The 16,181-nt window shown below is 32.3% G+C and overlaps 1 protein-coding gene across 12 annotated transcripts in view; it reads left to right on the plus strand.

Annotated features, from left to right (window-relative positions):
- Positions 1-16,181, plus strand: part of LOC108761337 (longitudinals lacking protein) — a 236,588-nt gene that overhangs the window by 95,169 nt on the left and 125,238 nt on the right. The window contains exon 7 of one of the 12 annotated variants that reach the window (XM_018507802.1): positions 5,187-5,591. The exons of the other annotated variants lie outside the window; for them this stretch is intronic. Coding sequence (XP_018363304.1) covers positions 5,187-5,560 — 374 coding nt within the window. The 3' untranslated portion in view covers positions 5,561-5,591. Of the gene's footprint in view, positions 1-5,186; positions 5,592-16,181 lie in introns of those variants that run through there. 12 annotated transcript variants of the gene reach the window in all.

Here is a 16,181-nt window from a genome sequence, read left to right on the forward strand (position 1 = left end):
TATATATATATATATATATATACACACACACGTATCGAGATAGAGTTAAGTCTTTTCCTCTCAGAAAAAGATACCTCGTCCAGCCCCTTCCTATCCTTTCTTAGGATGTTTTATAGAAGAAATTTGTACCGCAAATACAGGCATTTTCAATTAATCGGTCGTGCAATTAATTGCGTGCAATAAATCGTTTTAAATAAATTCCATAATGCGACTGATTTTGGGATTTAAATATAATATTTCTGATACTTTTAATAAAAATTAACTATCAAGCTTCCAGATGATTATTAGATTTTTGTGAAGCTAAGATGACGAATAAATTGTTATTTATATTTAACAAATTAACATGATTGACGTAACCATTTGTCTTTACTCCGATAGATTCATCTTTATCGAAGAAACCAATCAAACGGTTGAAAATGATAGTTATGCGCAAATAACAAATTTCTGTGATAAAACTGAAAGTTTATAATATGTTGCGTTACAGAATAATCATATTTAACTTATGTTAATCATATGCATAAACAAAGTCATTGTTATTAAAAATTGACATTGAATTAGCCGATTTAAATTCTGCAAATACTTCGTAAATATGAAAGATATGAATATTTGTGATATGTCGAGGAATTTGTATGTGTTCCGATTATAAACAGATAAATATAACCATTTTTTTTATTTTCTCTGACGAGTTCCTTTCAACCACGTTGAAAGTAATCATAGTCTTCAAGCGCTAACTATTTGCTGCAATTGTTGCTTAACTGATAACGTGGAAAATATTGAGGAATGATGAGATGATGAGAGATTTCTCTGATTTATTTTAAAAGAAAAGCATCAGAAAAATAATCTAAAGAAGTATCAAATTTATGTGTATTTTTAATTAGATTTGTTGATAATTTAAGTGCATAGGCACTTGTGATTAGAAACGTAGAAACAAGAAATAGATTTATCTTTCACATAAGTAAGAGATAAAATGCAAAATTTAAATTTTAAAATCTGAGAAATTCCACATATCTCATTAAAAATTAAATTCATTTATTAGAAACAAAATCATTACAAATAATTTTTGTATAATTATTATGTATGTATATATTATACTTGAAATGTGTTTGAAACGTACAAATTATTTTATATATTGTCATTTCACGAAGTTACAGTTTTCAATCAATTTTGAACACTATCATTGTTATCTGTAATTTTTTTCCTAATTTTTCTAACTATTCTACAATTAACTTTTTCTGAAGTTATTACAATATTTCCTCAAATTTAAAATATCCATCGAAAAATAAAAAATTTTTTAAATATTTAATAAACTATAATAACAATGGTCTTGTTTCCGTTTTTGTTTTTTCAAAAAGTACGATTTCGATTTATAAAGCATTTTTGGAAAATTAATGTAAAAAAAGTATATATGCGCGTTATGTATTACTTAAAAGTCATTTTAGATCTTAGAGTATACATTCAAAATATGTTCATTTTTTACAACGATATGCAGCGATATTGATATTTTATATTTTCTTTATAATGATAATAATAGTATGATATTTTAATATTTTTTAACACGTCCAAGAATTATGTGTTTTATTTAATGTATCCGATTTATAAAAGTTATCAAATAGATGATTAAAACAATGTGGTATTCCTAATTCCCATATTTTATTCTTTATATTAGAATTTATCTTTGTTTTTGTCCTTTATTAAGAAATATTTATATTATCTATGTATGGGAATATTTATGTTGGCATTTATTTAGTTAAAAGCAGAAAAAATTTGCAAATTTTTAAATTTACGTGAATAAGTTTATTCTTTTTTTGGCATGTAAATAATTCCCAATGTAGGCTGCGTAATTTATTATATCATAATAATTTATATTAGATGTGTGTGTGCGAATTAAATTTTCTTATTTTAAATTATTTAAAACAGAAAAATGGATAATTTCAAAGAAACATTTAAAAGTTAATTCGAAAATTTGAAACAAGCATGCGTTAATAATGTTTTATATCAATGTCGTAATATAAATGTAAAATTATATATATATATATATATATGTGTATTTGAACATATTTTATAAATACCATCAGTAAAATGACAACAAGACATATTTTATCAATCAATTATTTCCTTGAATATTATTTATAGGCACTATGTTATAAAGTGCATGACGTATTTTATGTTGTATTTTATAGCTAACTCGTCATCCTATTACCAAATGCATTTTTTCATCTTCCAATTAAATAGGGTGAACCAATTTAAATGAATTGTCAGGACAGTACGAGATGTGAGATTGATTTTTTTTCTTCAATTCTAGACTGTATTTTAATCATCCTTGAAGAAGAATAGTATATCATTTTTGAAAGTATGTCGACAATATTCGCGTTCGAATGTAGATTTGCTTTTTATGTTTTCGCTTGATATCGTGTAAGTTTTATATGTAACAGTGATGAGTATATCTTGCAGGTGATTGGCCGAAGCCAAGTCTATCTGAATCACATGTGTGCATTATTGAAATGTCGGGACGTTGATTTATGAGAGCGCCGTAAACTCGAACGAGAGTACTTGCTTAATTCTTCTGATTTTGTAACAATTCTTCCAGGTAGATCCATGTCCTACAGCGATAGCTGGTCCAATTTTCCCCATTACTCCCGAGATACGGCCGGACTTCACAGCTTCTCACCGAAGGACGCTGTAGTGCGACATCAGAGATACCGCGGCGATCATCGTGAGAGACGCTTCTTCCGATGCATCTACTGCGAGTACCAATCCAAGTACAGCTCGAACGTGTACAAGCATATGCGAAGGATTCACAAACACATGCCCTTCTTTAAGCCAAATCGATTGTAGTAGTAAGTTTCGAGAAGCGCGAAAATATTGTCGATAGCGAACGATTTTCCGCGAGAGAGAGATTTTTATCTTAAGAAATTATGAATAACTAGATACTACTTTTAATCTCAACATTGAAATATCAAAAATGAATTTACTTTGTATGAATATAGTGTTTCGATGAAGGTATTTTGACAATATTTCATGTGATGACGCAAAATTATTATGATTGATTTAAAGATTTTTATGAATTTCCGTAATCGACAGAGAATACATGACATTGACGAGTTTATCGAAATTAGAATTAGCTATAGTTAAACTATTTCGCCAATTAGTCTAATTAACTTGATGATTAATCAGCAGCAGTTAATTTAAGAATTATATTATTTCTTTAAATTAATTTTAATAACATGTGTGTCGTTTTTCTCTTTAATATATGTATATATTCTAGTATCTTTACGTTTTTTTTTAATTTTCGTTTAGTCAACTGGGCCTTAAAGATGCTATTAAAGAAGTTAATTATTTATTTGTTTGATTGTATATGTGAGTTATTTATATATAATTCTTTCTATACTTATTTTTAATCTTAAAATGTTAAAAAACGACAAAATGTTATAAGTAATAAATTACTAGTTATGCGTTTTTGATCAAATTTACACTACAAAATGTTGCACTGTGGATTTGTAATACTTCTTTACCATTGAGCAATAAACGTTGTTGTTCATATATTGATCGATTAAGACGTAATACCATCATCCTTTTGCATTCCTTATAATTTGTAATATTGATAATTTTTTTAAACAAATCTTTTTAAAGACGATAATTTTACGCGATTAGAAAGTACACTTTTCTTTTTCAGGTTCGATGATTGGATTTATTAAGGAAGCTCAACGAAAGAATATATTTATTAGCTAACAATTCTTTTCACTGTTATTTAATTATTTCCATCATTAACAATAAATAATTTTCTTAAAAAATTAAACTCAAGATTAGATATCAACAAATTTTTATAACTTTCTGTTATTATATCTTCTTAATTGTTTCTTTCGCTATTTTTTCTGTAATTATTTATTATAAGATTTAATTCTGAGTATATGTTTTCAAATGTTTATATAAATGTTTATAAATATTTGTATAAGAATAATCGCATACTTCTTTTTATATTTTTGTTTTAACTTTACGTAATTACCTATATTATCTTTTGTATATATATTTTGACTCTTTCTTTTTAACACAACAATAATAATTATATATTAATATAAATTTTTTAGATTAAGAGCATTATTACTATTTGATATTCTAGTCAAGCATGATAAGATATCTATTTTTCAATAAGATTCAATATAAAAATTTTACAACAAATATTGCCATTAAAATATACGATATTATATCGTTAAAAATACGACATTATAGCATGTAAGTATTAAAAATAATAGCGAAAGACTATGGCTTTGTTTCTTGAGTCTAACAAAATTAGTTTTTTTTTTGGACTTTTCGTCAATCGTGCGGAATGTATTTCGCAGTTTGGGATACTTTCACTGACCTCGATCTCGATCTGTTTTTTTTTTCAGTATTCCGTAGGGATCGTCGTATAATCGAGCATAAGGAGAGATACTTCTGCCCACGGTGCAACAGCTCGTTCAGCAAGAAGAGCAACATGCTGACACATTACAGGCATGAGTGCGGAAAAGCCCCAAGGTTCCAGTGTCCTTATTGTGGAAAGAAAGATAGAAAGTCCTCCAACACTTATAGGCACATCAGGATGCATCATAAGGGCAGCAGCATTCAAGCGTATCGGCTATACTGAATCAAGAACGTTTTAATGTCTTCGCACGGAAGACAAATGACATTTCGTCGAGACACCGGTCAACCGAATTATCAAGTCCTGATCTTCTCTACCATGAGACCGTCGTGTTATCCGCTGGATCAACAGGTGATGTCGTAAAGGAGTACGGTACCTGAGGAATCTACAGCGAAGAGTCCATTTTTTTTCGTATTTCGCTTATTCAAGATTCTTCTGGTGGATGTACGCTCGATCACGATAATAAGATCTCTAATACTGCGACATTGTCTCCTTTTTCCCCCAAGATATCCCTCGTTATATCCTATCATTTTGGTGAGCTGCCGAATATTCTCCTCGTTCTCTACTTGATCCACGTTCTACTCTGCTACTTCGCCATCCTCATGCGTCTCTCCGATTGTGATGGCACTGACGCGATCTGGAGATATTTCTTCATTTACATCTTTTGCTCATTCTTCCTTTTATCGTGTCGCCTGTTACGTTCTTTTTTGTTCTGGCCACAGTTACGTCACACGTTCGTCCACTGTTCTTGATCCAGACTAATCGTATCTCTCCTTCTTCCTGTTCGTAGGACGATTCCTGGAGCCCTACCACGCTCGTATCATGGACATCCTGAGCGTGAATTACAGTGGTAGCCAGAACGTGATCAAGCGCGAAAACGGACCCTTTTGGCAGTCCGGGAAGATGGCGTATCACTGTCCCAGATGCAATGCCGGCTACACTTACAAGAAGACACTGAAGACTCACATGAAGTACGATTGCGGGAAGGAGCCGAGGTTCAAGTGCCCTTACTGCAGCAAGAGGGATAAGTGCTCGTCGAATATTTACAAGCACATTAGATTGCGACACAACGGAAAACCGGTATACGTGGACAGATTAGAGTCACCTCGTTCTTCTAACTCTTCCTTTCGTGATTCGCCGTCTGCCATTGGGCAATCACCTTAACTTGTGTGGACTAAATCAAGACATTTTTGTGATACAGGTGATAAAAGTGGCTGTAAAAAGAGAAAAGAAGAGAGGAGAGAAAGAGATTTTGATTTATAAGATTATCTATTTTATTGTAATATAATTGATAATGATTATGAAATATATAAATACATATATATATATTTTTACATTTATCGTTTTTACTTTATGTTATGACTTTAATTTTTTTATACTATATACACAATTATCACTTTAACTTTACATTGGTGATATAAAATTTTATTTGATTTTCTCTTCGTTAGCAGAAAGAAGTCTTTTAGATCTTGCATTTAATTGATCTTATAATCTTTCCGAATTTTAAGAAATGATTGTTTGTTCATATTGATGATATACATAATTATAAATAAAAAAATAGAGTATATTATTATAATAAATCTAATAGAAAAAGCATATTATGTCTGAATGATGAAATATTACATCAAAGTTATTTATTTATTTTTTTATAATTTTAAATTTATTTTTAAATTCTATCGAGTTTAAAACTGCCAACTTGATATTTTATTTCGAAACTTATGTATATAGGAAAGAGTCTTTTTTTACTCGTTTTTATTTCCGCATAAAAAGAATGTACAGTGCTCATTTTGTCGGAATGTGTATAAATTTGAAATATTTGAAAATAGACACAAATGTGCGTTATGTAAATGTAAAATTTGTAAATGTAAAAATATATTTCGATTTTCTTTCCTCAATTGTAAGTTCCTATCATGTAAGAACTGCAAAATTTGTGACTGCAATAAAACGATTGAAGAGCACGTTTCCAAAAGAATTTAAATCTAATTTCAATAAAGTTAACTTTTTCTTTTAATAATGTGTATAATAACGTGTCGAGATTTTGGTCTGCATCTGAGAAGAAATGGACCGTGCTTTTAGAAATTGCTCTTCGATTATATTTTTTGTAATGTATACCATTTGCGAACTTATGTGCAGTCGACAATCTGACTCGTTTACGATGCTCGAATGTATCGTTTACCTCAACAAAATAGTAAAAAAAGGCAAACGTAACTGTGTAAATATTAATTTTTGTGTGTTTTTATATAAATTTCTTTCGAGATTCGTATGATTCACGATCTAAAAATAGTTTAAGATAGTTTTATTATCAAACAAGTTTATGTGAATTTATTCTGTATAAAACGCAGATATTTTTTGTTTTATATTGTCTAAATTTACGCGGATTCGTAATTTTTACAAGAGTGTAACATCAGAGAAGTCACATGTATTTATAGTGAATAAAATTTGTATTTATTGCACGTCGCTTGATTACTCGAAGGTAACACGAAGGAAAATAAAGTGCTTCGTTATTCCTCAAGATGCACTCACACATCAGTATTGTGCGTTTTGCAGTTATGTATGCGATGTACCGATTTTTGTTATCTTTTTTTGTACAGCGAAACAAGGTTCAAAACGTCTCGAAGTGTGGTGAGCAATACCGATTTTCAATCTTCACGTAATGTTTGCGCGACAACGAATTGTCGTACAGAATTAAGTACGGTGTAATGTAAAGATTTTGGACGTATGATTCAATACACAGGTTACGGCATTAAAATCGTATCGTTTGACTGCGTTACGATGTCGTTCAATCTCAGGAACGTACTTTTCGTCTGACGCGGATCACAAAAATCAGAAAAAATTGTATTAATGTCCTGGCTTGCTTTCAGATATACAACAATCGGGATGGCGTATAAGACCGGTGACCAGTTACATCTGTGCGAAATGCAACGCGGGCTTCCGGAGGACGTGGGACCTGATTAGACATAAATGTGGCCAAACGCCGCGATATGCGTGTCCATATTGTCACAAAAAGGATAATTCGTCCTCGAACGTTTACAGACACATCAGACGATGGCATCCAAATTATCCCGTCGGTGTGAACAAAATGTTCTAAACGATACCGTAGCGGGATACCAATTATTGACTGAAAATATATTCCTATCGATTTACATATGTGAGAATAAATTATTTGAACGATGTCATAACGGAATACTAATCACTTACATAGATAAATAAATTTTTTTTGAGATATCTTTCAATAGAATTTTCTACATAATAATTCCTTTCTCGTAAACCTGTGATATACTATCTGAATCCCCAACGATTTAATAATTTTGTTATGTATGCGTTCAGCATTTGAAGTTTCTTTAATTGTTTTACAAATAATTGAATTTTTTACTTAATAGTATTTTCGTTTTTTATCTTTCAATAATGGGAGATGTCATTGTAACGTTAATATGATAAGAAATATCATATCGGAAATTATAGTTGTGAATCCAAGTTTATACTAAACGATTTACTCGTGAATTTTATTTGTTTAATTTTAACATAAGAGCTCGCATGCAATATTATCGCAGACACAAAAGATTTATTTCAACGTTAAATAGGATATAAATGGACTACAGAGCGATGACATGAGTTTATCATATAGTATGTCGAGTTGATGTGTCTTATTATACGTTGTGTGATTACAATTCAGCTTCGAGTTTTGCGTGCGAAATAAATTGTATGGCTTTATTTATGTTATCCGATCTGACTTGTCTTGTGCCGCATTCGTTTGTTGCGAATATAACGATCCGTAGGAATGAAAACGATCCATGTTAATCTATACTGTATTTTGTAGATGATGATCTCTCTCATTTATTCGTAGTAAAGATAATTTTTTTTCCAACCATGAATTTGCATCGATCGTTTTCGATTCTGAGCAACTGACACATCCACTCCGTGAGAATTCTCGCAGAGTAGGTACACTTTACTGATCCAGCTGAAGCGTGCGTTTGTTCTTATGTTAATCTTACTTCTTTCTATTCGTCAACACGGATCCGTGCACACCCCACGATCTCGGTCGAGAACGAAAATCCGAAGAATGAATTGCGCCATCGCTAATTTGACTCTTTGAATTTTTCAGGTGCCCACCAGTACGAAACGAAGCAAACGAGGAAACGAGGCAAAGCGTATTCCGTGAACAAGAGTCACTACTGCCCACGCTGCAACCGTGGCTTCACCTTGAAGAAGAATATGTCGCGGCATCTGCGCCATGAGTGTGGTATGGCGCCCAAGTACCAGTGTCCGTACTGCGACAAGCTCTCCAAATTCACACAGAACATTTACGCACATATCCGAAAGTATCATCCCGATCAGGCTTTGTGCTTTAGACGGTTGTATTAAATAATCATTGAACGTAATGGCGTCCTATTTCTTCTTCGTTTGCTTTCATAGTCACCTTTTGTCACTTGGGAAAAGGAGAAAATGAAAATTGCCCTTGTGTGAAAAGGAAAACTCAATAAAATCTCTGGGAGTCGAGTTACCGTCCAGTCTCCGATCCCGTTTTTATGACGAAGTAAATTCAGAAATTGTTTTTCTCTAGCAAAGTTAACGCAAAGTCGAAGCAGGAGGTCAGCGATCCGAAAAGAGTTAGCCCGGATCAAACCAGTCCTCGTACTTCGCGTAGCGCGGGCTCGCTTCCGCTTCTTCTAACCGTGATGGTCGTTCTCGATTTCAGGTGCTGCCAAGAGACTCGGTCCTCGACACAAGCGGTTCATCTGCAAGCGTTGCAACAGACGATACGTCTACAATAGGGACCTGACGAGGCATCAGATGTACGATTGCGGCAGATCGCCGCGCTTCAAGTGTCCGTATTGCGGCCAGCGGGGCAAGTATCGCTCCATCATTTACAATCATGTGCGAGCGATACATCCCGAGATGCGCGTTATATCGGTAGACCTCGGTGATATCCGTCTCGCATAAACGTCTTTCTGAAGAAAGAAATCGCGAAATTGATTTTTGTTAAATATATGATATAACGATAGAGTCGACTGAAAGTTCGATCGGAATTCTTAGGTAAATCTGCTGTTTTTCAATTCACGACTGAATGTGTATATGGAATAATGATTTTTTCCTTACTCCGTTTCATCGACCATCTTCGTAAGAAGAGTAAGAAGAAAAATGGACGCTCTCGAATGAGTGATAATAGCGCTTGATTCGTTATATATAATCATCTTTATGTCTGTGATTGTAATCGGTAAGCAAAATGTGATCCGAAACTTTGCCTCGAATTTATTCATTATATTCGAGGTATATCCATTGTTAAAAATGAAGAAATTTCAATATATGTATTATATTCATACGAGTATATGCTCTAATTTTTTTCTTAATTTATATAATCTTGAAAACGTATGAAAGAACAAATAAAAAGTTTCCATGCAGTTCTGATGTCAATCTTTTTGAATTTCGCAATGAGTGCCAAATTCCTGTATTCCTTTTATACTTATAGCTCATTTGTTCCATAGTCAGAGTGCGGGGTCCACATTATGTTTATTTACTTTCTCATCCATTTATATTGTACATAATTTTTCAGGGTAAGAAATTAATGCAGGCGGCCACGCCGGAACGAATAGAGCCGCAAAAGCGGGTAACGCAGCACGCGAAAAAGTGTGTCCGTTTGTTGCTCTTAAATGTTATCGTTCCGCCCCTCCCCCGTGGGTGAACCGCTGTTTTTGACTGACAATCAACCTGTGCTTTACAGCTCTCTACAATCATACCTACTTCGTTGACGTTGCGTCCACCGGCACCACCAGTCACCGGCGCCGATTCCGTACCAGAATAAGGACTACGACGGGCGGCACCTCGTCACCCGGTACCTATGAGTGTCACAAGTGTCGCAAGATCTACAAGTGGTACCGCGGGCTACACAGGCACCTCGAGTACGAGTGTGGCAAGACGCCGCGCTTCAAGTGCCCGCACTGTGTTTACATCGGCAAGCATCGATCGCACGTCTACTCGCACATCAAGAGCAATCATTTTAATCGGCCCGTTTACGCAATCGACATTCAGCAAGACTGAAATTGCTTTAACGAACGAGTGAACGAATTCTTCTCTCGCGCTTCCTTCGAAATGGAATCTTGACAGATTTTTTCGGTTAGGTTTAATAGATCAAAATGTAAACTTTTGTTCAATGAACGAATAAAATTTAATATAGACCCACATGCGATTTTACACACAACGTAATATATATAATCTTTGTGCTTTTTTATAAGGATATAAATATTACGATAAGTTGGGTCAATGTAAATGAAGAGTCGTATTATCTAATATGATAGATGTCTTAAAATATTAAAAATTTTTGGACGACGTTTTTAATTAGACAATTTTTTTAGTCAGTTAACTAATGCCCATCATCTGAGTTTATGCCTTTATACATCACCAAAACAGTAACGATGTTTATTTTGCAAGTACAATATAAGCCGTTGTTACATTTTATTTTCATTGACGATTTTATGATATGTAATTTATTTTATTAATGTTAATAAATTATATTTCCTGACTGAGGTGGTATTTTTTGTAATAAGTTATACATATATAAGGGTGAATCAGAGTAGTTGAACCAGTTTTTTATTCTATGAGAAAATTATTGATTACACACCTAATTATCGACTTAAAAAAATAGCTTGAATCTACAAAAAGATACAGAATTATTATCCGGTTTACACAAGTGTAATAACAAAATTCTGATGTTTTTCCTTCGATGCCCTTCAATTTTTGTATACTATACATTCTCATATCTAACATTGACGCGCATTTGAAATGTATAAAAAGCGAATTGACAACATCACAAGAAGTATATATGTCTACTCGGAATATCATGTAAGTGACTATATAATTCTTAAACATTGCAGTAAAATTTGTATCAAATATCATATAAAAAAATGTTCATTGGCACAGTATTATTAGATGTTGATTAGTATGACATTAATTTTATGTATTAAATCAGGCAATTTGATGATATCAGAGAGGAGATAATGATCTATAGGTTTGTTTTACATTTCTAAACGTTATTAATTTCAAGAAAGAATAATTCTACGACGAATGATGATACATTGCAGAAGAAATTATCCATTTGTAACACTGAAGAGGATCCGAATGATGGATCAAAACGTTTATCGTAAATTCAGTTAAATTTTCTGGTAAATAAAGAATATACACACCGTAATCTTGTGTTGGCTCATGTTGGCATAATTCAATATTGATTTATTTCATTCGAGCCTGAAGAAATTAATTAATTTTATCGACTTCACGATATAGATCGGATGCGTGGCTAATCGGATTGTGTGTGAACTGTTAGTTTGAGCACGAAAACAGACATGTTTGACGTTGTAAAAATTGTTACAAGATATTAAAACTGCGCCTTTTTTTCAGTGTGTCCAGAATTCCCACAATGTATCACGCATCTGATCTGTATCGCTAAGTCAGTAATTAGGTATGAGTCGATAATTTTCTCGTATAGTAAAAAACTGATTCAACTACTCTGATTCACCCTGTGTGTATATATATATACATATATATTTACAGACTAGATGTTAATGGTATTAAATCGGTAATTATCAATTAATTTAATTGTGAGATTATTTCAGTTCATGATTGTGTGTTTCAAGTCCGACAAACTAAATCGGCGCACAGTCTATGGAACTAATAATTATATTTGTATAGTCACATATGAACATTACTAAGCACCAAGATTCACTTTGACCGAAAATAGCATTTCTTCACGATTGGGAAAGTTATTTTTGTTAAAGTAACTAGTTACACAGAGTTACAGTTTTTTTCTTTTAAAAAGTAACTAATTATTGTTACAAGTTATTGATTCTGAAAAGTAACATGTTATCATTATAATTACTTAAAAAGTAACAAGTCGTTACTTTACAATTATTTTTTTAATTTTTCGTAATTTTATGCATTGTTATTTAAAATGCAAGAGTTTTATACATCTTTAGCATTACTAAATTATTTTATTCATATTGAATATTCAGTTATACACTATATTAATAATAAATTGATTACATTATTTAGTTTTGTTATATTTACAACAAAATATTGTTTACTTAGAAAATCAAAATTTATAGGAATTAATATTATTAAAACGTGTTTATATACTAAAGGATTTTTAGTATAATTTTTAATATAAACATTTTTACAGAGTGTGATGATTATCAAGGCTAAAGATATATTCCACTCACAAGAAATAATTGTTTACATTAAACATTTTGTTTTGCTCAGACCATATATTGACGAATAAATTTGAAGCATATGAAGTAATTATAAATGTAATTATTAAATTAGTGATTAGTTACCAAAGAAATATAACTAAGTTAAGTTACAGTTATAGAGATGAAAAGAAAGGAACGAAGTTATATTAGTTACTGGAAAAAAGTAACCTAACACTGTTACTTAGAATTAATGAGCTGCAATTAGAATTACAAGTTCCTTCTTGTATTTCTTCTCTTTATTTGTGTTTATATTTATTTATATTAATATTTATTGATATTAATGAATATATAATAATTAATGAATATATAATAATTTTAATAGTCAATTAATTATTTTTATTACAACTTTATTTGTTACAGATTGATTTTGATTATTTATATATTATCTTACATGACAAAGTATGTGAAACTTGTAACTTTCTTCAAGATATTGAAATTACATTATAAGTCTTTGCAATTTATCGGTAATAAGTAAGATCATTTAATTCTGAAACCGATGAATATTGTACATAGTTTTAATTATACATCGTTAGATTTATAAGATGTGCAACATTATTTATAGATAAGTAACAGAAGTATTTTTGCCTCGAGAAATGCAATTATCCTGTCAAATGTTCCCTCTTCTGAATTTTTTTATGTTCTTGTTTATACTGTCGTATTGATTGTATTTTACTATTATTGTGGCGATTCTATAAACGTTATACTTTCCCAACGGTACAGATTTCTTGACGATATCTTCGATAGCGCAGCAAGATTGCAGGGGGAGAGTTCTTCACATGTGCTCGAGGTGTAACGCATTCATGGGAAATGTCGCAAAGCTCGAACGAGAGCCTCGCGCCCGCAACTTTCAGCGACCGATGAATTATCCTCAGAGTCAAGACAAGTACGAAGAAGTTCGCGCGCGGAACTCGCCACACGTTGATGCGTTTTTCCTCACTAACCGGCTGCGAATTCTCTTTTTCCAGATCCGTACCTGAAGTGGACCCTGCAGCGCTCTCTTAACATCGACTACAGCCAGAACGTTCTGCCACGTCATCAATGTCCGAAATGTCATCGCAGCTATAAACATCGTAGTCACATGATGCGGCATTACAGATACGAGTGCGGCATACCGCAGCGATTTGAGTGTCCGTACTGCAAGCATCACTTGCGACAGCGTACGCACGTGTGGACGCATATACGCACGTTCCATCCGGATCGTGAACTTTACTGCATCGATATTGTCACCAACTCGAGGCTTTGTTGGCAGGAACCCCGAAGTGACTGAGACAAATCAGTCACAGAGCGATTCTGCCTTTAAAAAATTAGAGTCTGTTATGTTTATTTCATTACATTTTATGATATATAAGAGATATTTAATCTAAATTGATTGATATGTTCAAAAAGAGAATTTATATTTATATATTTCCATTTTTTAATATTTTTTAAATTTACGTCTTTGTACAGGATACGAGTAAAATCTTCGTATCCTGTATTTCGTAACATAATTTCCGTAATGTACATGTCAATGAAAAAAATATGTATACTTAAAATTGTAAATAATATGTACAGTAATACGGAAATTACGTTATAGAATATAATGTGATATGAGAATCATGACTGTCTCAAGAGCTCAGATGTATTGCTTAATTATGCTTGATTACTTAGAATACTTTATAAGATAGTTGTTTCAAGATCCTTTTCAAGAATTAAGAAATGAAAGTTTAAAAGAATAGCTTCTCAAAATATTTATATTATAAATGTACAACGTGTATGTCTTATATATATATATATATATATATATTTATATTTAAATTAAAACACAGTTTTTAATATCTCTATATTAGTATATATTCCTAAGCTCAAACGGTTACTTTAGAAGAATGATCGAATAGTCGGTGTCAAAATGTTTAGAACATTTTTCCAGTAATTCCTAAAACGCATTCGATATCACAAGAAAGTTTATTTTCCAGTTTTTTTTATTATAAGAAAAACAAATTTTCTTGTTATATGTCAGATGCGTTTCGAGGATCACTAAAGAGTTATATTTAAAAAAATTATTTCAATTTTTACATCAACTATATAATAAATATTATCTTCTATCACAAAAGTTCTTCGCTAATCAAACAATCGTGGTAGACTTATCTTCGTTAATTCCTTCATCGTTTTTAGTATTTTCTCACTTTTAGACGGGTCAGTATCAATAGAAACCTAATAAATTGTATTTCATAAATCATTTTTCGTTTCCCGACGAAACTAATCTACGTGCTATCTCAGTAAATGTATAAGAAAACTTACAGTCATACATGAATATAGTTACTGTCTCCTATCTCCAAATTTTGACTTGAAATAACGAATTTGAATATCTTTAAATTAAAGATATGTGATATTAGCCGTGATTGCACTAAACATTTTATATGACAGTTCTTTTTCTTAGAGAATGTAACGAAACATTCATTCTTGCGATCTTGCGTTCGCCAATAAAGACAATTATTATTTGAATGACATCTTTTTCTTTTCTCGTACTTTCTTTCTTCGTTTACTTCTGTGGACAATAAAGTCGACGCTTCCGATTTTGGCAACTACAATATTTAACGAACGGTCCTAACCATGCGGTTTTCATAATTTATAAAAAAAAATGGTGAAAGAGTGGGCTAACATCATTTTGCAGGACACATCGGCCATTACGAGGAAAATTGAGAATCGACTCATTACTAAAACGCTCCCGCTTTTTCATGGGTTTCAGATAATTCCTCTGACCGGAGGAGAAACCACGAAGAAGTTTATTTGGATCCAGACGATATCAATATGCGAAACGGTCTATACGAGTGTCCCAGTTGCGGCAATCTGTACAAGTGGAAGAAATCGATGCTTTCGCATCTACGTTATCAGTGCAAACAACCGCCGAGATTTGAGTGCACGTATTGCCCAATAAAAAATTACCAGAAAGGACATATTCTACGTCATCTGCGCGTACATCACCCGCATCTATCGCCACTATATTTCGATCGGAAATTCAACACCATATATCGGCTTTGATTAAGTATACGTTTGTCCTCGTATATCACGTTTGTTATGTTCAATAAATTAAACAGCTGGATCTTGAATTGAGTGGCTAATTTGTAAAGAATCCTATTGCGTCCTACGATTGTCGACGTCTGATCATTTTGTTTCCGTGTTATCGTGAAATGTGAATGTATGTTTATTATATTCAATTAATCTTATTATTAATCTTACGGATTTAATCAATTCGTCGTTGCTTCTCCGCAGGTATGGTTGCTATTACATTGACAAATAAAATGACACTAATGATATATCTTAATATTTTTTCCAAGACTAGGATATGTCGATCGACAGTTGGCCTTTTCGTAATATTAATATATTGTGCTAGACATGTAGTTTGTATACACGATTTATTTACGACGCGTATAGACGAAGACGGAAATGCTGAGTACGTGCAAAGTCACGTTGCGAGGAGTGTCCTTCAGATTTAATTATTTTCATTATGCGTTGCTTGCGCTGGGGAATTCGATGATGGAGCCTAAGCCGAACGGCCGGTGATCATCGTA

This window comes from Trachymyrmex cornetzi, unplaced genomic scaffold (genome assembly GCF_001594075.2).
Source record: "Trachymyrmex cornetzi isolate Tcor2-1 unplaced genomic scaffold, Tcor1.1 scaffold248, whole genome shotgun sequence".
Taxonomy (NCBI): Eukaryota; Metazoa; Arthropoda; class Insecta; order Hymenoptera; family Formicidae; genus Trachymyrmex; species Trachymyrmex cornetzi.